The 21,941-nt window shown below is 42.0% G+C and overlaps 1 protein-coding gene across 3 annotated transcripts in view; it reads left to right on the top strand.

The window, feature by feature from the left end:
* The first annotated feature begins 378 nt into the window (after window positions 1-378).
* The window catches only part of DHX35 (DEAH-box helicase 35), a 35,458-nt gene continuing 13,895 nt past the window's right edge, over window positions 379-21,941 (top strand). For 2 of the 3 annotated variants that reach the window (XM_064465762.1, XM_064465761.1), the window contains exons 1-14: window positions 379-437; window positions 2,723-2,856; window positions 3,234-3,326; window positions 4,165-4,242; window positions 6,551-6,655; window positions 7,912-7,973; window positions 11,509-11,578; window positions 12,135-12,194; window positions 14,173-14,285; window positions 14,636-14,732; window positions 15,824-15,982; window positions 17,272-17,482; window positions 19,224-19,348; window positions 20,130-20,184. In XM_064465762.1, coding sequence (XP_064321832.1) covers window positions 398-437; window positions 2,723-2,856; window positions 3,234-3,326; window positions 4,165-4,242; window positions 6,551-6,655; window positions 7,912-7,973; window positions 11,509-11,578; window positions 12,135-12,194; window positions 14,173-14,285; window positions 14,636-14,732; window positions 15,824-15,982; window positions 17,272-17,482; window positions 19,224-19,348; window positions 20,130-20,184 — 1,402 coding nt within the window. In that variant the 5' untranslated portion in view covers window positions 379-397. The remainder of the gene's footprint in view (window positions 438-2,722; window positions 2,857-3,233; window positions 3,327-4,164; window positions 4,243-6,550; window positions 6,656-7,911; window positions 7,974-11,508; window positions 11,579-12,134; window positions 12,195-14,172; window positions 14,286-14,635; window positions 14,733-15,823; window positions 15,983-17,271; window positions 17,483-19,223; window positions 19,349-20,129; window positions 20,185-21,941) is intronic. The other variant, XM_064465763.1, reaches the window with a different exon arrangement.

The following is a 21,941-nucleotide window of genomic DNA, read 5'->3' as shown; positions in this document are numbered from 1 at the left end:
GGTGACTTGGGAGCAGAGACCAGCCCCCCCCTCACTCCAGCCCCTCTCAGGCAGCTGCAGAGAGCGAGAAGGGCTCCCCTCAGCCCCCTCTTCTCCAGGGTAAACCCCCCCAGCCCCCTCAGCCACCCCCCAGCACACTTGTGCTCCAGACCCTGCCCCAGCCCCGCTGCCCTTCTCTGGACACGCTCCGGCCCCTCAAGGCCCTTGTACTGAGGGGCCCAAAAGCGCACACAGTACCCGAGGCGCTAACACAGCCCGGGGCGCCGCCGCCCGCCCGGGGACACCCGCGCCTCACGGCCAGCTTTGCCCTCGCGCCGGGCTCCATGGCAACGGGCGGCGCGTCACGTGGCCCCCGCCGTCACCGCCCCGCCGCTTCCGGCTGCCCTCTCACCCCAAGATGGCGGCGCCCGTGGGACCGGTGAAGTTTTGGAAGCCAGGTGAGGGGTTGTGGGGAGCGGCGGTGCTGGTGCCTGGGGGAAGCTTCTTTCCGGGCTGCCCGCAGCGGGCCCCGGTCCTCCTACCCCTCCGGGGAACTGCCCCCGGCAGCCGGTGGGCTTTTCGGGGTCGCACAGATTTTAGGCGCCGAGGGCAGCGGGGAAGCGTGCTGTTCCTCTGCCACCGCGGGCCGGGGGACGGCGAGGTCTCTGTCTGCAGCCGGGTGCTGCCCGGTGCCGGGGGTGGCCGGGGAGGGGACGGAGCCCGCCGTCAGCTCGCTGGGGTGGGGTTCAGTGGCTCTCCGGCGGGTGTGCTGCCCTTGGCGGGCTCGGCTGGCTGGGGAGCCCCGGGAGGTTGAACAAAGGGAGGTGCGAAGTCCTGCCCTTCAGGGGGAATAACCCCCGGTGTCACACGCCGCGGGGAGCAGCTCCGCAGAGCCGAGGGGACCTTGGGGTCCGGCGGGCAGAGACCGAGCACCAGCCTTGGCAGCAAAGAAGGTCGCCCGCAGCCCGGGCTGCGTGAGGGAGGGCGCTGCTGTTAGGCTGAGGGAGGCGATCCTTCGCCTCAGCACCGCGAAGGCCGTATCGGGGGTGATCTGTGGGCTCCCCAGCACCAGGGAGGCACGGACTGACTCAGGCAGGTCTGCAAAGGCAGGGGCCACAAGGGCGATTGAGAGATTGGAGCACGCGATGTGCAAGGGGAGGCTGAGAGAGGTGGGGCTGTGCGACCTGGAGGAGAAGAGCCTCAGCCACCCTGGGGGTGCGTGGGAGTGTGGGTGTGGGGGGGTGTGTGTGTAAAGAAGATGGAGCGAGTCTCTTCTTGGTAGTGCCTACTGGCAGTACAAGAGGCAAAGGGCCCAAGCCGAAATACGAGAAAGTCAGCTTAAACTTGAGAAGAACCTTTGTCACTGTGGGAGTGATCAGGTTCTGGAACAAGCGGTCAGGCAGGTGTGGGGTCTGCAGCCCGGCTGCACGAGGACCTGAGCAGCCTGCTGTAAGTGACCCTGTGGTAAGCAGGGTGTTGGGCTAGAAGGTCTCCAGGGGTTCCTCCCCACCTCCGCTGTGCTGTGACTCTGTGATCGTTCCCTCGGGCTTCACGCAGTTGTACACCTTCCCGTTCGCGTATCCCAAAGGGGAGCTTGGTGGGTCCGAGTTTGGTGATTTTATTTATTTATTTATTTATTTTTAAATTGGTCACTATATTGTGATGTGTACTGTGGTCTGCAATGCAATTCCAGAGTGAGGATTAGTTTAGCAAACAGCTTCTTAATTATTTGAATACTATAGCAATATGCGTATATACAATATGTATGTACATAGTAATATGTTGACAGTAGTGTGTTGAAAAAAAAAAGGCATGCAAAATGCTGTGAAAGAAAATCAGTGGGTGATGAGAAGCAATATCTGTTAACTTCATTGATTTGTGAAAATCCAGATATTCAGGTCCCTGGTTCTTAACTTACCCATCTGTCCTGAGGAGTAAATAGTTATTGGAAACATCACTCATTGCTCTTAAAATTGGATCAATTTGCTGTAAAACTTGCTTGGCAGCTTTGAATAGGGAGTAACTGTTTTTTAACAGTGCAAAAAGTGGGAAAGGCTCAAACAAGCAAATCCTACAAAACAGGGGAATCCTTCTCTCTGCTCTCAGGCTTTCCCAGTTGAACCTGCAGCTGGAAATGATACATTCTGTTACTGACATGAGTTTTTGTTTCTAGTTCACTTGCATGATTCAGCATTTTCAGCTGTCAGTAGTTTTATGGTGATCTGCAGGAGGAATAAATGGAGTTTTGGTTACTGAGGTAAATTCAGATCTGAAGTGAGTGGCATATCTCATGAGCCAGCAAGGTTGAATGTTTATACAGCTGATGTTAGTCAAGAGAAGTTCTGTTACATGCCTGACTGGCTGGCTTAAAATCACGGATGTACTTCTGAGAGAGATATTGAAGATGTATCTGAAATGTTGCACAGAAAAAGAAGAAAATTCCCAAGATCTTGCGGTATATTTTTCTTCTGTGCTTATTTCCTCCTTTATCTTCTTTTAAAAATTCAAATACTTATCCACAGTAGATTTTTTTTTTAACCAGCAGGAGACATGTATTTCATTTGAAAGGATTTCTGTGTCTTTACTGTTAGTTAATATTTTGATTATTTTCACAGAAAAGTTAGTTTTGATATATGCTGCTACCCATAATTCCTACTTGTAGGGAACATATTTATTTTGGTTGTATTGTGAAACACTAGGCAGAAGCGTAGTCTTCCAGTTAATTTTAACTTATGTCATCTAGGCACGGAAGGTCCTGGTGTCAGTGTCTCAGAGGAGAGGCAGAGTCCTGCTGAGAGTAGTGGCGTAACCGTCATCTATAATCCTTATGCTTCCCTTTCTATTGAACAACAAAGACAAAAGCTGCCTGTTTTTAAGGTACAGAAGTTGTTTTTGGTATATTAAATCTGTTGTATGACGTCTGGCTCCTATGTCTTTTTTTTGAAAGAGCAGTATAGAATCACTTTACAGAGTGAAATGACAATTTTATGACCTTGCTCTCTTTATTTGTTGGAATTGATTGTCCCGTTTGACAATTGTTACTGACAGTTTTACAGGCTTTGTAGTTTTATGTTAATTGCTATATGTTGTACATGTAATTTATAGATTTTAAAGAACTGTTTAGCTTTTGTCAGTAAACTCCATGTAAAATGAATTTACTGCATCTATTAGATATGTAAATATTGTAATTTAAATTATTTTCCTGTTTTTGTACTTATCTGGTTTTGATACTTAAATGCCATCTTCTCTTTCAGCTGAGAAATCACATACTTTATCTAGTGGAGAACTATCAAACTCTGGTGATTGTGGGGGAAACAGGTTGTGGGAAATCAACGCAGATTCCACAAGTAAGTGTCAGTTTAACTTAGTAAAATCAGGTAGTCCTTCAGGGGATTTTCCATGAAATGTTAAACCAGCAACACAGAACTGCACTGTGAGGATGGAATTCACCTGTGCTCATGTGTGTGACCAAAAGGAAAGAAATATAAGGCTTCATATTAGATAGTAGGAGCTGTCTGTATATCTGTAATACAAAACCTTCTTCTGCTACAGGAAAGGACCATACACAACAAATAAGTTTATGCTGGTACAAATAGTAGTCACTGTGCTGTAGCAGGTGTTTATTACTCCATCAGAACCATATTTAAAATTTTGTTGGGAATATGGTTTTAAGAAGGAAAAAAGGTATACTTTTCTTATGAGCTTTCCTCTTGGAAATTTTTTGAATAGTCTATGTTTTTGTGGTTTTGTAAAATTTTCCTCTTTTGTGACAGGAACAAAAAAGGTCTGAGAATGTTTCAAAGTTTGTTCTTGATTTTAACTTTAAAAATTGCAGACTAACAATGAATGTCCCTTGCCTTCAGTGTGAGCGCAGGACTTGTGCTGCTTAGCTTTTTTTTCTTAAAAAGGTTATAAAAGAGAAGAGAGAAAAATGAGCTAGCTAAAATACTTGAGACTCAGAGAACTGCTCTTAGATGCTTTCTGAAACCTTGTGTGCTTAGGATATAGGTATTGTACTATATTAGTTTTAATGGTGAGATCAATAATGCACAAATCTCTAAGTGATTTGCCTAAGGTCGTGCATTAGTGAGTTTCAGCAGCAGGAAGAAGCACATAGTGTGGAGCGCTGACACCTTGCTGCAATCGCAGCACGACCAGTTCATTTCTTATCCTCACTGTTTGCAGTACCTAGCAGAAGCTGGCTGGACCGCCGAAGGAAGAGTTGTTGGAGTGACGCAGCCTCGTCGGGTTGCTGCTGTTTCAGTGAGTTCCTCCATGTCTGGAGTTTCCCGGTTTGTTGTCATTATCACCTCCAGTTCATTAGCAGGTTTTGCTGAATAGCAGGAATCACAACTGTATGAGCTCCTGAATGAATAGACATTTCTGCTTATCTGCCACACAGAATTGCTGCTACTATGTGCTGAACTCAACCTGATTAGTAAGTCTTGCCAAAGATTCCAAATCCAGAATTGCAGATGTAGAAGCTTTGAAATAAAATTGAGTGGTGTCAGCAGAACTGTGTACAGAAGTTAGGGCTGCGTAGGGTTGAGCTATGATTGACTCTGGACTAGAACTGTGCTTGTATGACCCCTAGCTTCTTTCACAAAGTAACGTAGGGATGTAAATCTGTGCATAGTAACACCCAGCAGAAGAAAGAGGAGGTTGTGTACCTCTCTCTGGCAATTCATACCTACTTTTCTCAAATCTTTGTTTCTGTGGTTTTTGTTGTTGTGTGGTGTGTTGGGTTTTTTTGTTTCTCCTCATGAGAGTGTCAGGGAAAAGAAGAAATAATTTACTGTGAGAAATCTTTCCAGATAATAGTATGTCTAGGAGAGCATAACATCAGCTAGGTGTACTATGAGAGGAAGAAAAGGGGATGCTGAGGGCAGCAGCTTATACTCTTTGGTTATAGTCTGCACAGAAAGCACCCAGTGCTGCTTATCTTCATAACTGCTGCCAAACACTGACCTTGGGGGGCTGAAGTTTTCTGCTGCAGCATTCTTTTGGTACAGAAAACTGAGGTGCCGTTTTGTAACCCTCGTTTTGCCTGTTCTTTATAATGTATTAAACTGTACCTGCAACAAATCAGCTTAAGCCTCTTGTATAGCTGCTCAGTCTACACATTTTTACAGCTTGCTATTTCATCTCATCCAGTATTGTTTGACCAGATCCAACATGGTAAAGGAAACAGTCTCTAGCAGTGATCTGCATCTCGTGCTTTGCGCAGTCTGCCTGCAGTGTCCTCCCGTTTCTCCTTCATAAGACATCCAGCTGACAGTGCACGGTTCTACAGATGTTGTGTATACTGCAATGACTTCTCACAACAAACTTACTTCTTTTTTTCCCTTTGATGTCTTAACACATTGTTTTTAAGCCTAAAAAACCGATTACTCAGTTAGGGCTTAGTGTATAGATACAGTAGGCTTTTTCTTCAAGAATGTTGTTGCAAACTGCCTGGACTGCATGGCTGATGCAGGGAGATGAGAGATCCAGTTGGTGGTTTACTGCACTGTCTTGAACTGAAAGTGATATTTTTCTTTTAATCTGTGTGCTTATCTGCTTTCCCATCTAGAGTAAGGGCGTTGTCAGAGGTAAAGATGCGTAGTTGCAGAGGCATAAGGCATGATTTAGAAATTCCTGAACTTCTGCTTGCATTACTCAGACTGACAATTGTCCTGAATGCTTGGGCTGACAGTGATGGAGTGACAAGATTCCAAGCGAAATCATGAATTTGCTGCCTATCGGTGTGGTTTAGAATGTCACTCAAACGACTGAAAGTAGCTTGTTCTTGGAATTCTGAAGACTATGCATTTTGGAGTTTTATTATGTCTTTAGCTATTAAATGTCTTTGTAGCTGGCTGAAACTGTGGCCTGACAATATCTAATATTCGGTAGAATATAAGTCTGAATATAAGAATATAAGTCTGAATAATTCAAGATTTTTAGCTAAAGGAGCTATTGGCTTAAAACAGGCCCAGGGTAGTGCTGTTCCAAAAATTGTTGCTGCTTTTAATTATTTTAATTATTCTGCCCATTCTCTGTGTTTTCTGAATAGAAGATTCTGTATTGTGAAAAGTACGGTAGCATCTTTATTTAAAAAACCAAGTCTGAGTAAGTTCAGGGACAGATCAGCTTAACTGATAACTTCTTTCTGCATGCCATATACCTCTGTTCTTTCCCCTTGCATGCCAACTGTGTTCTTCTGTTGCACTCCTGCAATTGCTGGTAGGTGGTCCCTCCCCAGCGTTGTGACTTGGTTGAGCGGCTGCCTTTGTAGGTCTGTTGGAGTACATACCACAGAAAGGTACCTCTGTAGCTTTCCTGAGTAGAAGCAGTGTGAAACAGATTTATTAAGTTACACTAAAACATTTTTAAAGTATTTACCACTTGTATGCTCAGTATGCACTGTTATGTTGAATAGAATTTTGTGTTTGAACGAGAACAAATAATTAATCTTTGGAAGCACTAGCTCTGTTCCTGTTTTGATGCCAATTCGCTATGGTCAAAATAACGATACCATGAAGTAGTGTGCTGTGGGCTGTCTCTTTTTTATGAGAATATCTTTTCTCAGGTTGCAGGCCGAGTTGCTGATGAAAGAGGTGCGGTGCTGGGGCATGAAGTTGGATATTGTATCCGGTTTGATGACTGCACGGATCCACAGGCTACAAGAATTAAGGTGAAACATGAACAGTGTGGTTACTCTGAAAGGGTTAGCTGAAACTTCTTCAAGTACTTTTGCAAAATTATTGGGAACCTTGTGATGCCCAGTAAAGAGAATAGATAGCATTTCAGTCTTCCAGGTGGATACCCCAAAAGTGTGCTTGAAATGGCTCTGGCTATCCAAACCTTAATATGTGATTAGTTTGTGTTCTATTCTGCTAGACTGTCAGCCACCATTTTAAAACTAAAGGTGATTTTCAAGGCAGGTGTGGGCAGATATCAGTAGGGTGCTAGTGTGACCTGATATGTCACTCAAAGTCATAGTGGAAAGCAGCAGTGAATCACAGCTGAAGTATCCTCAGCACCCTAAAAATAGTCTTCAATTAAAAGCACAGATAAAACATAAGATGAGGAGGCTAACTGAGAGTAATTTAATGTGGATTAAGTAGCAAGCTTTGCAGCTGTTCTTCAGTGCTGTGAGCAATATTAATGTTGCTTGTGTTGGTACAGATGAGAGTTTGCTTTAGCTAGGCTGGAATAGCAATGATGATGATGAATGAAACAATTTGCTTTTGATTTTCTGAAGCCAGCGGGCCTTTTCAAGCAAAAGAAATTTAGATGTTTGTTCATTAAATGCAGCTGAAATCTCTTTTTTGAGTGTGATGATTAATCATTTGGAGTTGGAAATTTGGAGGTTTTTATCTTGCACACCAGTTCTTGCCTAGTTCAAGGCCACAGTTGGAGTCCCAGGTCAAACCACTGTTTGATGGCTACATAAAGCTGGTGGGTTTCCCCTGCTAGTAGAAAGGAAGTATTAAATGAAAATGTTGCATTTTGTTGAAACATTAAGGTTTGTGTCCTGGTCAGAAGTATCTGATAGATATTAAGTAGCCTACTCTGAGAGGGTCAAGACTGGATTGACACAGGGGATGTCATTGGTAGAACAGATTCAGCCATGTCACAGACAAGAGTGAAGAAATTTCTATTGCTGTGTTCCAGTACTGCCAATCTGGTTTTTTTAATACAAAAATAACTAATTTTAAAAATCAATACTGATTAAAAAGCAATCACTCTGCTTATCTCTGGACTAGCACTCAGAAATACATGTTTGGCCTCCGTAGCTAAAAATTGATGAATTTAATAGATCATTAGAAAAATACAGGCAAGGAAAAATTCAGGTAAAAGCCTAGAAAATAATCTTTAAACATCACATGGGTAATCAAGACTACCTGATAATGGTTGTTTTACATTTTTCTTTGCATTCACTTTTAGTTTCTAACTGATGGTATGCTGGTGAGGGATATGATGGCTGATCCTTTATTAACAAGATACAGGTAAGGAGACATGGAGTGAATGCTTGCTGAAGTGTAATTTGGTAAACAACTGCATCTTTTTAGACCAAGGTGTGGTTATTATAGATTAAATACTAAAAGGTGTGAAAATTATTTTAGGAGTTTGACTTCTTTAAGTTGTAAAGACTGTCAGAAATTGGTTGATTATTGCAACACCAAACCTGGCAAGATTTGGTGCTGTGGTTATGGAACAAAAGCTAAATGGGCCTCATGGAGTCTGAATTGTCTCATTTACTAGTTTTAAATTAACCTTTTCTTTCTGATGCTAATCACATAAAAGAAAAATGAACAACCAACATGGGCTTTTCTAGTATCCAGAAAACCTATGCAGTACAACAAAGAGAGACCTTTTTCCTCTCCCCTTTCCAAAAGCTAGCCTGAATAAAGAACAGTGTGTATGTGCCACGTGGTATTATCTACATTTTTCTCCCTATTTCACAAAATCCCAGGTTGGAAGGAACCTTAGGGATCATCTAGTCCAACCTTTCTAGGAAGAGCCCAGTCTAGACAAGATGGCCCAGCACCCTGTCCAGCCGAATCTTAAAAGTGTCCTGTGTGGCCGAGTCAACCCCTTCCCTGGGGAGATTATTCCGATGGTGACTGTCCTCACTTTGAAAAATTTCCCTCTGGTGTCCAACCGGAATCTCCCCAAGAGCAACTTGTGTCCATCCCCCCTTGTCCTCTCCATGGGACTCCTTGTAAAGAGGGAATCTCCATCTTCTTTGTAGCTGCCCCATAAGTACTGGCACATGGGGATGAGATCCCCTCTGAGCCTCCTTTTCTCAAGGCTGAACAAACCCAGTTCTCCCAGCCTACCCTCGTATGGAGCTTCCCAGTCCTGTCCACATCCTTTTTCTATAGAGGGGACCAGAACTGTGCACAGTACTCCAGGGTGTGGCCTGACAAGCACTGAGTGGAGTGGGATAATGACTTCTTTCTCTCTGCTGGTGATGCCCTTTTTGATGCAACCCAGCACCCTGTTGGCCGCCCTGGCTGCAGCAGCCACTGTTTGCTCATGTTGAGCTTTCTGTCCACCAGGATCCCCAGGTCCCTTTCCACAGAGCTGCTCTCCAGCCAGGTGGATCCCAGTCTGTGCTGCACTCCCGGATTATGTTTTCACAGGTGCATGACCTTACACTTGTCCTTCATAAAGTTCTTGTAAACTTGTAAACATAAAGTAACTTCATAAAGTTCTTGTTAGCCCACTCTTCCAGCCTATCCAGATCCTCCTGCAGAGCAGCTCTCCCTTCTGGAGCGACTACTTCCCCACGCAATTTGGTGTCATCTGCAAACTTGATGCCATTATCCAGATCACTTATGAAGATGTAGAATAACACTGGGCCCAATATTGATCCCTGGGGGACTCCACTAGTGACAGGTTGCCACTTGGAAAAGGGGCTATTTATCACCACCCTTTGGGTGCTGCCTGCCAGCCAGTTCCCCACCCACTGCACAGGCCACTTGTCTAGGCCATAATGCGTCAGTTTCTCCAGGAGGAGGCTGTGGTGGACCGTATCAAAGGCCTTGGAGAAGTCCAGGTAGACAATGTCCACTGCCCACCCCATGTCAAACAGGCAAGTCACTTTGTTGTAGAAGGCCACCAGGTTAGTCAAGCACAATCTGCCTTTAGTGAAGCCGTATTGGCTTTTCCCAATCACATGCTTCGTTTGACTTGTGATGGCCCCCAGGAGGATTCGTTCCATAACTTTCCCAGGGATTGATAAGGCTGATGGGCCTATAGTTACCTGGATCCTCCCTCGAGCCCTTCTTGTAGATAGGGGTAACATTTGCAGTTCTCCAGTCCTCTGGGCCATTCCCCATTGTCCATGACTTCTTGAAGATTATGGAGAGTGGCCTCACAATGATGTCAGCCAGCTCTCTCAACAGCCTCGGGTGGATGGCATCAGGGCCCATCAATCTGTAGGGTTCAAGTTCCTGTAATAATTCATGTACTAACTCTTTCTTCACTGATGGTGGGTCTGTGTTTTGATCAATGGGGAATTTCGCTCCCAAAGCCTGGGACCCAACAGCGTTGGTAAAGACAGAGGTGAAGAAAGTGTTGCGGGCCTCTGCCTTTTCAGCATCGTTGGTGATTGACTCTCCTTTTCTCTTTAACAGTGGCCCATGTTTTCCTTCTGTCTCTGATTATGGTTGACATACCCGAAGAACCCTTTCTTGTTATTTTTGATGTCTACGGCCAGTTTCAATTCAAGCTGGGCTTTTGTTTTTCTAACTGCATCTCTGCACACTCTAGCAATGTCCTTGTAGCTCTCAAGAGATAATTCTCCACTTCTCCATCTCTGGTATGCTTCTCTTTTCATTTTGAGTAGATCCAGGAGCTCATGGTCGATCCAAGGGGGCCTCTTGCTCTGCTTACTTCCCTTTCCTTTATAGGGGATAAACTGGTTTTGTGCTTCCAATAGAGAGTTCTTGAAGAACTCCCAGCACTCACTAGCTCCTTTGTCTTCCATGGAAGCATCCCATGGAATCCCTCCCAACTGAGCCCTGAGTGCACTGAAGTTTGCTCGTCTAAAATCCAGAACCCTTGCCTTAGAGCTGACCTTCAGCACACTCAGCAGGATCCCGAACTCCACAATATTGTGGTCACTGCAGCCAAGGCTATCACTAACCGAGATATTACAAAGCAGGCTTTCTTGGTTTGTGAATAGCAAGTCCAGCAGTGCCTCATTCCTGGTTGGCACGACTGACATTTGTATGAGGAAGCAGTCCTCTATGCATTCCGGGAACTTGGTGGATGACGTGCAAGCTGCCGTATTGTTCTTCCAGCAGATGTCTGGGTAGTTGAAGTCACCCATAAGGACCAGGTTCTGTTGGCCAGAAGCTTGCTTTAGTGCCCCAACTATCGCTTCATTGGCATTATCATCGTGGTTAGGAGGTTGGTAGCAGATGCCCACTGCGAGGTCCTGCTTGGAGATGACTCCACTGACTTTAACCCAGAGCAGTCACAGTCACCATAGTTGACCTGAATATATTTGAGGTTTTCCTCAATGTAGAGTGCGACTCCTTCACCTCTTCTACCCTGCCTGTCCTTATGAAAGAGCCTATAACCATCCATTGTGATCCCCCAGTTGTTTGAGGCGTCCCACCATGTTTCAGTTACTCCTATGATGTCACACCCTTCTGAGTGGGCACAGAGCTCCAGTTCCTCCTGTTTGTTACCTAGACTGTGTGCGTTTGTATACATACACTTGCGGTGATCACTGCTGTTGCGCATCTTGGGAGGCAGCTAAGGAACATTTCTCAATGCACTGGTTGGCCTTACTCCCCTGTTGGATATGCTGGTGTGAGCATTTCCTTAATGGATACCACCCCCAAGTCCTTCAGTTTAAATTTCATCGCTGTGCATCTTTTAACTTCCACAGTTTTCTAAGTGGCTGTAAAGAGTAATAGTCCAGCAGCAGATTTCAAATAATGATTTTTCTAGAAGACAGGAAGGCACTGATTCTAGTGTCAATCAAAGAATTTCTGAAATCTTATCTTTCTGCTTTATTCACAGTGTCCTCATGCTGGATGAAGCCCATGAACGGACTCTTTATACAGATATTGCCATTGGCTTACTAAAAAAGGTTATTTTTTTTAATGTTCTCTGTAACAATTACCACTTTCATCCTTTTTGCAAAACCACTGATCCTGATGGCCGATTACTGAACCCATTTGAGAGAGGGTGATTTCTAGTTCCTCATTCCTACAGCCTAGTGTACATACCCAACTATTTACTTTAGGCATCTGACAGTCAGCGTCCTCTGTTTCCTCCCCCCAGTGCTGAAATGTCTCCTTAGATGATATTAACAGAAAGGTAGTCTTCACTCTACTGCCCATGCGATCTGATAGGGGGTTGTTTTTGGCTTTCAACCTACTAAAGTTCTGACTCCCACCAGGAATTAATAGTAAGCTATAATGATTACAGACTGAATGCTCTTAAAATGAATACATAAAACTTCAAAGAGTCATCAAGTTGTTAGATCTAGGGGCGATATGGGTGCTTCAGTTCATTGGCTGTCTTGTAATTTCGAAGTATTTGTAAAGAGAAGTTACTGGTAATTTGGATACTCTAAAACTTGGTTCTAGCCTTGTATCTCAGAAAACAGTTTTTACTCTGGATGTTCTTGGTCTCTATCCTAGGTTCAGAAGAAGCGTGGGGATCTTCGACTGATTGTGGCTTCAGCCACTTTGGATGCAGAGGTATAGCTCATGGATTTGGTTTGAAATGAAGTGACCTTAAGTGGCAGCACCACTGCTATTTATATACAGCTTATCCTCTGTGCTGCTTGCTTCTTCTGAAGTGTGACTGCTGTTTGAGTGGTGAAGAAGAGAGGAAGGAGTAGAGGGAAAAATCTGCTGTAGTTGCTGTGTTTGGTTTTCATTTTGTATTAGCAAACTTTTTGGAAGTAAATTTAAACATTAATCCACTTTTCATATATTTATGCCTTTTCTCCTCTTGTTGATTGTCGTATAAAAAGATGTTTTCTTGGCTTCATCTAGTCTAGTAAGAGACATTGGTTTAGCTCTGTTTTGTTGCTAGCAGTGATCTGAGACAACCATAGACCAGTAAAAATAAGTGATAAATGAATAGATTTAATTTCAGTGAGGTCTTACTAGTTCCCTGATTGACCTGTGGGCTGTGGAAACTTAATGTATCTTCCATAAAACATCATTAATTCAATTTTGAGTAGGAACAGAAGCAATGCTCTCCTGGATCAGAGCAGTGTTTCATCCATCCCGGTGTTCTGTCTGTAGCAGCAGCAGCAATAGGAGATGCTGTTTAGAGAGAGTGTATGAGCCTGTCTGCCTGCTGTGGGTCTGTTCTCTGTGAGCTGCTTCAGCATCTGCAATGGTTGTGATAGAGGTATTAGACAGTACATTCCTGCTGTTTCCTTCTAGTATGTGTTTAGGGACCTGCTGTTTGTTAATTTGTCTTTGCATCTGCTTGATGAAACTGTAAGTCTCCAGGACATGAGAGCAATTTTCAGAGGTTTGCCACCTGCTATATAATGAAGTACTTTATTTAATTTCTTTTAAACCTGCTGGTTTCATCAAGGACCCGCTAGTCTAGTAGTGTAGGCTTTTTTAAAAAAAAAAAACACCAAAAAACCCAGCAAAACCAATTTTACGTTTACTTTATCTGTCGCCTTTGATTCTGCAGACCTCAGCCATGTGTCTTCTCAACCTTCTGCTCTGCAAGCAGAGTCCCAGCCTTTTCAGCCTTGCCTCGTAAGGCAGCTACTCCATCTCCTTTATCATGTGTATTGCTTTTCTCTGTACTTTTCCTAACTCCACTGTGTCCTTCATGAGATGTGGTGGTGAGAGCTCACTCGTAGCACTGAAGATGCAGGTGTACTGAGATTTCCTTTAGTGGCAAATATCATATGCCATAAGTCTTGATAGCATGCTGTGCCTTGGTAGTACTTCCACTACTAAGTATTCGGTATGTTATATTAGATAACATTACAATACTTTGCCTTTGCAGAATTTTAACTGCCAGAAATCTCACCTTTCAAATAGTTTACAGTTAATGTAAAAATAAGTTAATTGGAGCAAAATGGTTAGTATGACTATGTAAATATTGATTTAAATGCAGAAAGTTTATGGTACCTCTATAACGGTCATAAAAGTTGAGATGGATTATTTAGGGTCTTAATATTCAAAATACTTCCTGTCAATAAATCTAAATTTATGGAGGTGTCTTGCAATGCAAAAATCAAAAACTTTCATAAATCAGCCTAATTGTGCTCAGGAAGAGCTGTAAAATTGACTTGCTCATCCAAAAGTGGATGAGAATATGCAAGCCCTACCCAAAACTTTTAGGACCAATCATTTCTACGTTCTTAGCTTTGACTTTGCGGCTGTTAAAGATCCAATAAAAAGTTTATATATCTGCTTTTTCCAACTGTATCAGCTGATCTAATTTTATTGCCTCTTCTTGAATTTTGCTTCTCAAAGTAATAAACACGCAAGATGGTGTATTTGTGCTAAGCTCCTGAACCCCAGACAGACAGAATAGAAGGCAACAGAATCAAACTTCAAAATTTTTAAATTGGCACTGTCAAATTTATGAAGAAAACATCCAAGTTGTAATAATTTAACTTCTTAATGAATTTAGGTTTCTCCCTCAATTATTTGCAGTATCAAACTGAAAGTATTTGTTTTTATTTTAATGTAGAAATTCAGGGATTTCTTTAATCAAAATGATACCGGTGACCCCAGCAAAGATACCAGTGTGATCCTCACTGTTGAGGGCAGAATGTTTCCAGTGGACATCTTTTACATACAGAGGTGCGTTCCTGTTTGATCTGGTCAGTGGTGATTAGGAGAGCGTGCAACTGTGGTATCATTTTCTCTAGCTTAGAGCAAGGAAATTCCCAGACCAGTGGTAAGGAGGTGTAACATTCAATTTGGGAAACATTTGGATACTGCTTATAGCAGCAGACATGTTTTTAAGCATACTGTACTGTAAAGGAAACAAATTCATTGCTGAAGGCTGATTCCCAAAGATGCATCATGAACTAAAAGTGCTATGGCTGATGTATAGTGCCCAAAAGCTAGCCCTCTGTTTGTTCCTTGTGGAAGTGAGGAGCCTGTACCTGTTTTTCTGCTAATGCCTCTGCTATTTTCTCTCCCCATAGCCCTGTTCCGGACTACATAAAATCAACTGTGGAAACCGCAATGAAAATTCACCAGATGGAAAACGATGGTGATATACTGGCATTTTTAACTGGCCAGGTATAGACATAAGCAATTTTGTTGCTTTACAGTGCTGTATTGTCGGCTTTGCGAAGCCGCCTCAGCCTCCTGCTTTCCTCAGCTGTGCTCACTTTAATCTCATTAAAGATGACAAATATTTCTGCATTGATGGAGCAGAATTAGGCCAGTCCCAAAGACTTGTAGAAAATGTATGGCCTGGATTTACCAAAGCTAGTGATGGATGATAGTTTTAATCATTTAATGCTGTATGCTTTCAGCCTTGTTAATGAGTGGAATAGCGTGTGGGCTTTTGGTGCTAGTCACACCTACAAAGGTGTTAAATTGTCAGCGAGTCATCATTAATAGTTAACGCAAATGGTATTTACATTTGTTAGGGTTAACATCTGAAGTCTTTGTCAGAAAAACAAATTGCTATAAGACAAAAATTTACTAGTCTCTTGTGCTCTATTTATGCCTGTCAGCTCACTTTGCAGCTGACAAGAGTAAATGGGAGGTAGCTTGTCATTCTTCCAGTGAGGAGCTGCCTTGAAGAGCTTCAATAACATCTTGCATATTTGCAAAAGAAGTTCTTTGTCCCCGTTATTGATTTATCTTTGGAAGAGTGAATTGGGTATCTCATGAGGCTATGTCTAAATGTTTTGTTGTCTTGTTTGAGTGAGATGCCACATCTGATATCTGAGATGAAATGTGAAGTTGAGCAATAGGTGTTAATGCTGTTACTGTGTCATTCCTGATCAAGACCCACAGTATTCTGCATTTTCAAAATAGATTGGCCTCCCATTTTGCCCTCACAAGCTGAGATACACAGGAAAATAAGTGTGCTTCCTCCTGAACTTTGTTCAGTCCTTCCGTTATGATTTTTCTCATGTATTTGTGGTGTGACATTGTCTCAACTAACAATGAACATAAATGTTTGTATAAATAAATATATATTATGAGTAGCAATTTATGTAAGAATATTACAAAATTGAGGGAGCTAGGCAAAAGATCCTGGAGTTTGAACAACTACAATGATATTTTTCTGGTGCATTTTTTGTATATAGTTGATAGCTATGTGATATTAAAGTGAAACCTCCCTCATTCTGTCCCCTCTCTTGCTCTGGCTCTAGGAGGAAGTGGAGACTGTTGTTTCTATGCTCATAGAACAGGCTCGGGCCCTTTCTCGCACTGGAATGAAAAAGCACCTCCGTGTTCTCCCCATGTATGCTGGGCTGCCTTCTCCAGACCAAATGAAGGTGTTCGAGAGGGTTTCTCACAGCGTCAGGAAGGTAAGACTGTTGTGTATGACTCAATTTCTACCACCCAGAAGGGTGCCTGCGTTGCACAGATTGTATAGATCAGGTTTGCATCATGAGACTATTGCAAACACTTACCATGGGAGACTTTCTGCATCTCCTAACACTGCCTGTCAGTTTTCAAACTGTGAACCAAGGACATGTTGTGTGGCTTCCCTTTGCATCTTTGATCAGCCCTAGACATGTCCGTTCTAACTCTCCTGTCTACCTCATCAACTTGTCAATTTTTAGGAGTCTTTGTACAACCTTGTATTTGTCTATGTCCAGTTACAGCTTCTTACATTCTGAAGTCCTCTGCTTTTACCTGGTATTATTTCTTTTGGTGGTGTAAGTGTCTATGGCTGTTTTCTACCAATAATGGAAATTTAGTGTCAGAGTGGGTAAGTGCTGTATTTTCAACTAAGAAACAAGTTAAAACTTCCTTGGTTTTAGTAGAAAAAAAGCTTTATTTTGACTTCTGCAAGTCTTGTTTGGATATTTCATGTCACAGAAGTATATAATAAGTCATGATTAGTGCTTTCTGCTTAGGCAGTGCCTGTGCTGGGGCTGAGATAAGCTGATGGAATTACACAGGGGTGACTTGTTAGATGCCAGCAGGCACAAGAATTATAACAAGTAAAATTGTTCATCTGACGTTGGAGAACATTGAGTGTAAATACTTCTTTTCTCTCTAGGGTATATCATTAGTCAATTAACTTCCAAGATATGATCTTTTAATTTCAGGTGAAATAAGGAGTAGATTTCCCTCTGTCATCTGGGAACAATTATTTTTTAATATTTTGGGACATATATGTAAGTCTATCTCTGCAGGAATACTGCACGTGGAACATTTAATCAGCTCTGTTCCCCTCCTATCCCCTGCCTCACTCCAGCATTACAAGTAACAGCTTAATATAACTGAGAAGCAGAAAGAAAATATTTTTAGTTTGCTACATAAGAACACTTGATTTACAGTCAGTTAACATTTTTCTCTGCAAACACTGCCAATGATTTTTTCTGAAAACACTGCCAAGTTCTTTTATGAAGAGAGAATAAATTTGAGTAAGAAAGTGACTGTGAAGCTGTAAAAACTGGGCTTATTTCAAGCTGACAGCTCTTTCTGCTGCATGTACTGCATCCTTTTGTACTCTAGAGCGTGCTTACTGGAACTGTCGTATCTGAGATCTTTCATGTGGCTTGTATTTGAGTCCTGTGCACTGATGCTAGGGCTTGATAGTGTAATTGGGGAGTTCACAGTATCCTCACTGTATCTGTATCTGTAGGTGATAGTAGCCACCAACATTGCTGAGACCTCCATCACAGTTCACGGAATTTCATTTGTAATTGATTGTGGTTTTGTGAAGCTTCGGGCCTATAACCCCAAAACAGCCATCGAATGCCTTGTGGTGGTACCAGTATCTAAAGCTTCGGCTAATCAGAGAGCAGGGCGTGCGGGACGGAACCGCTCTGGGAAATGTTACAGACTTTATACAGGTCAGTAATTTGATGTGTGGGGAAGGTGAACTTGCTGGTGTGACTTCCATTTTGTTTTACAGTTTTTTAAGTATTTGATTAAGGAGAACAAAACTGTGCTTTTTCTTCAGTGAGAAAGAGAAATTTCCCTTCGTTATTTCTCTGGCTTATTTAGAAATACATTGTTCATATGTGCTAAGTGTTGGAAACCGAAACCTTTTATGAATCAGAAACACAAATTGAGCTGGGTAGGTACTATGAGATTGTCAGCAATTGCAAACCTGTAATGTTAATGCAACTCTTAGAGTGGTGAGTCTGCTGAGAAGTTTGGTTTTTAATTATTTTGGTTTCTGAGCAGTTGCTTCAATTTATAATACCCACCTGTGGTGCTCCCTTCTGTGACTAAAGCCTGCTTTAGGCTGTGCATCTAACAAAGGACACTAGAAATCCTTCAGAAAACTAAGGGAAAACTTCTTTTTGTGGCCCCTTTTTCACAGGAATGGGTGCCAACCCCAAATGCATCTCATGAATCGATGATCCTGGCATTGTACAAAAATTACTGTTAAAATAAATCTGTTGGCGACTTACCAGTATTCAGAAACCTGCAATCTAACTGTCTCGGTTATCAGCTGCTTAATGAGAAAAGGCTTTGCAGTTGAGCACTGCCATTGCTTACGTGCCTCAGGTTCCCTCTAGTTTTACTGGAGTGTCGAGACTTAGAGAGATCAAGCATATCTTTAAAAATGTGTGTGTGCTTGCCAGCAGTTGCCACGTTAAACAAAGATGTGATTTATTCTCTAAACTTTTGTGCCCAGTGGAGAATCAGGAATGAATGTCTGCTGCATAATATACCAAACTTATTTAGCTTGTGAAGTATCTTACTGGAGAAACCATGACTACACTGAAGTTATTTCTGTGTGCCTGAGAGCTGGCCTAATGGGTGCTTTAAGAAATATTTTAAAGTCCCTTTTAAAGTGCACTGAATGGACAAAAGTAGAGAAAAGGTACACTGTCTTTGTCTTGGTCTTAGTGAAGGTCTGAGACAGAACAGACAAAGGAGAGGGTTCTGTCTATAAATTAAAATAATTCAGGTAAAAATAATGTATTTCTTGTCTTGATTTGGAGTTGTAGATCAGCATAGGGATATGTGTGTGTGTGTCTGTCTTTACTGCAGAAGAGTTAGTTAATGAAAGGCACAGGAATTTTGACCTTACATGAAGTATTTTTCTAGACTTAGACTTCATAGTGATTGGGCTTTATAAAAGGCATTGCCAAATAAATTGATTTTCAATCCTTAGTCTTTAAAATAAGTATGCTTTTTAAAACCTTATTTAGTTTGAATAGTCACTAAAAATAGTATTTTTATACTGAAAGCATGCTGGTTATGAACTTTTCATTGTCCCTTCTTTAAAAAAATGCTTTTTTGAAGTATTGCACACTGCCTTTTATTTTCTGATTAAAAATATTAGACAGAAGAGAAATAAAGTCTTTCCAGATTTCTGTGAAGAACTTGTAACATTTCTAATTGAAGTGTGGGTGGGTTGACTACAGACTCAGTAATGTAGCCAAATCCATTGAATTTTCTATTTAAAGTGTCTTAAAATACAGTAGTTAAAGATCTTTGAGTTAGAGTTCTTTTAACACCTGTTAAGTGTTCATACTTGATAATTTTAACTTGAAACCTGTACGATTCTGTCATGTTGACTGCGCACAGTAGGAGTTGAAACTCAGTCCCAAATTGCTTTGTTTTCTCCCATAACAGAGGAGGACTTCGAGAAGTTGCCCAAGTCCACCGTTCCCGAGATGCAGCGCAGTAACCTTGCACCTGTCATCTTGCAGCTGAAGGCTTTGGGAATCGACAATGTGCTCAGGTTCCCCTTTCTTTCGGTGAGCCCTAGGCTGTAAAGTCTGTCATCTTTCCTTAGGGTGAAGAAAGATCACAGGATGAGTTGCTGATAACCCACAGAACCGTTAACCAGTAACCATTGCCCTGTTAATTTGGAAAGCATAGCGCATTGTCTGCTGTCAGGTAGCGACGCTTGTTTTGGGGAATCAACTAGTGCAAGTGTGTGTGACAACTCAGACGTGATGACTGCATGTATGCTAGAGTTTGCTGTTAGAGGTGTTGAGAAGTCAAGAAAGGCCAAGAAAGACGAACTCAGATTCTGCAATACCGTAACTAGTCACTCTGCAGTGAATATATGAAGAGAAAGGGGAAAAATTATATCTATGGAACTAAACCTGTGCTTGCCTGTCTTGTTAAAAAGAGCAGTACTAATTTATAGATTTGTTTTCTGTAAAGTTTCTAGCTACTTTTGTATTGCTGTGAAAAACGAACGTGGTAGCATTAGGAGAGAAAGTTAAGTAACTCTTCTGGTCGCTGCTGGCATCACTGCTGGACAAAGCAAGTATGCCTTTTCTGCCTCGGATCTCGAGAGCATCATAGCGATGATGCTGAGCCTGTTGAGATGGTTTTGACTCGCAGTACTGGTGGTCAGTGGAAGGGTGGTAGGAAGAGTCTGAGAGCTCCTTCTTCATTCTGTGTACGCAGAAGGTAGGTAGGTGGAACTTAAGGATTTTGTGAAAGAGGAAGATCTAAGAATATTTGTGAAAATTCTTGTGTTCTATGATGATAACTTTAAACAATGCACATTTTTTTTCTTCGCAGCCACCTCCTGCACAGTCAATGGTGCAAGCTTTAGAATTGCTATATGCTTTAGGAGGTAAGAATATTGTGCTTTGCTTTATTTACAGCTATGTTACAGGAGTTATGGAAAAAAATTGTTAATTGGGATTTGGTGGTTGGATGGACACTAATCAAACTTGCATTTGAGAACTGTGCTTTGAGAAGGGGAAAACGCAGCCTTGAGTGGTGGAAGCTTTTTTTGGTGTGTTTTTACAGTGTACCTCGGTCTCCTCTGAATTTACGTTCTTTTCTTCTGGTTATTTCAGACAGGTAAGCAGGCAAAAGGCAGCAATAATTTTCTGTGAGGAACTAGAAATCTATTTCATAGAATATAAACAAGAATGTAATGTTTAGATTGGGCAAATGTGTATTTATAGCTATCTTCTGTGTATTTCCTTGCACCTTTGTGGGAGGAACCAGCTACTTGTCCTTGCTAGGAACAGGGCTCTGAGCTGATGAGGGTGTTGGCTTGATTCCCTCAGGCAGATCCTCTGTGTTTCTTCAGTCCTTAGAGAGTGGGTGAAGGTACAAACAGAGCCTGGACACAGATCAGTACATGAGTTAAACACTAAGTTTACCTGCACCCAGTTAGATAAGTTGTTAGGTACTCAAATCTCTTTGTGTTGTGATGGTTCATTTTGTGTTACTGTGTTACAGTGATGGAATCATGTAGCACTCACAAGTATAAACAGAAAATGTTGAAAGTAAAGGTTTGACATCTCTTTCAGCATCAGAATTTAGCAAGCTTAATATAATTGCTGCTTTGTTTATTCCTTGGTCAGACTTTAAAAAGCATAGTGTATCTATAAAATTTTTCTGGTAGCATGTTACATCCCTTATCTGATCTTGACCTGTGTGTGGGAGCTCTGCCTACACATTCTAAGTATAATCTGATGCTTGAATTTGGGAGAGGCCAGTCATTGGACACTAAAATTAAACCTGAGAGCAAGTGTGCTTCCTGATGGCTTAGCAAAGCAAGGGCCACATCCTAGTTTTCAGACCTTCTTGTTGATATGATTTTGAAGGTATGACTGACAAACGTGCTTAATAACTTATCTAGTTATAATTTTAAAAATTAGTTCTAGTGTGTGTCTGCTCTGAATGTAGTGTGGCTTACGGCTAAAAGGCTACACCTTACGTAGTGTGGTGCTGTTGATGTTAGTGGTGTTGGTCCTGCAGCTGAGACAGAGTTTAAACCAAACCCTGATCAGGCAGCACATCTTCTCCTGGATGAATTGCAGCCAGGTTTCTCACACTCAGTGTCTGTGTTTCAGAGCACAGCCCGCTTGCTTCTCATGCTTTAAATGCATAGAAGCTCATTTGCATGCAGCTTGCAAAGAGAGGCTGCTCTAGTTTTACTATCGAACTTTCTGGTTATGGACAAATGAACAGATACACACAGACTTCTAATGAAAAGGAAAAAAAAGCTGGTCTCACAGACCCTGTGAGAGCATAATTCAAAGTACTTTTCTACTATTTAGCTACTTATTGGAATATTTGTTGTTGTTATTATTAATTATTATTATTTTCTCTGAATTACTAATAACAGCTTGTCCTTAAATTCAGTAGAGAGTCTGAACAATGCTCTTAGTCATATGGTTTAGTTTTAGGTAGTTCTGCGAGGAGCAGGGAGTTGGACTTGATGATCCTATGGGTCCCTTCCAACTTGAGATACTCTATGATTCTAAATGTGTTTGTTTTGGCTTTATTCGTTATGTTGCTACACTCAAAGCACACTGTAGTAATATTTTTATACACAGTTTTCAATTCCTTTTTGTTGTGGTGAGTGCAATG

Source organism: Phalacrocorax carbo, chromosome 14 (genome assembly GCF_963921805.1).
Source record: "Phalacrocorax carbo chromosome 14, bPhaCar2.1, whole genome shotgun sequence".
NCBI classification, from domain to species: Eukaryota; Metazoa; Chordata; class Aves; order Suliformes; family Phalacrocoracidae; genus Phalacrocorax; species Phalacrocorax carbo.
This window is presented reverse-complemented; position numbering and strand designations above follow the sequence as displayed.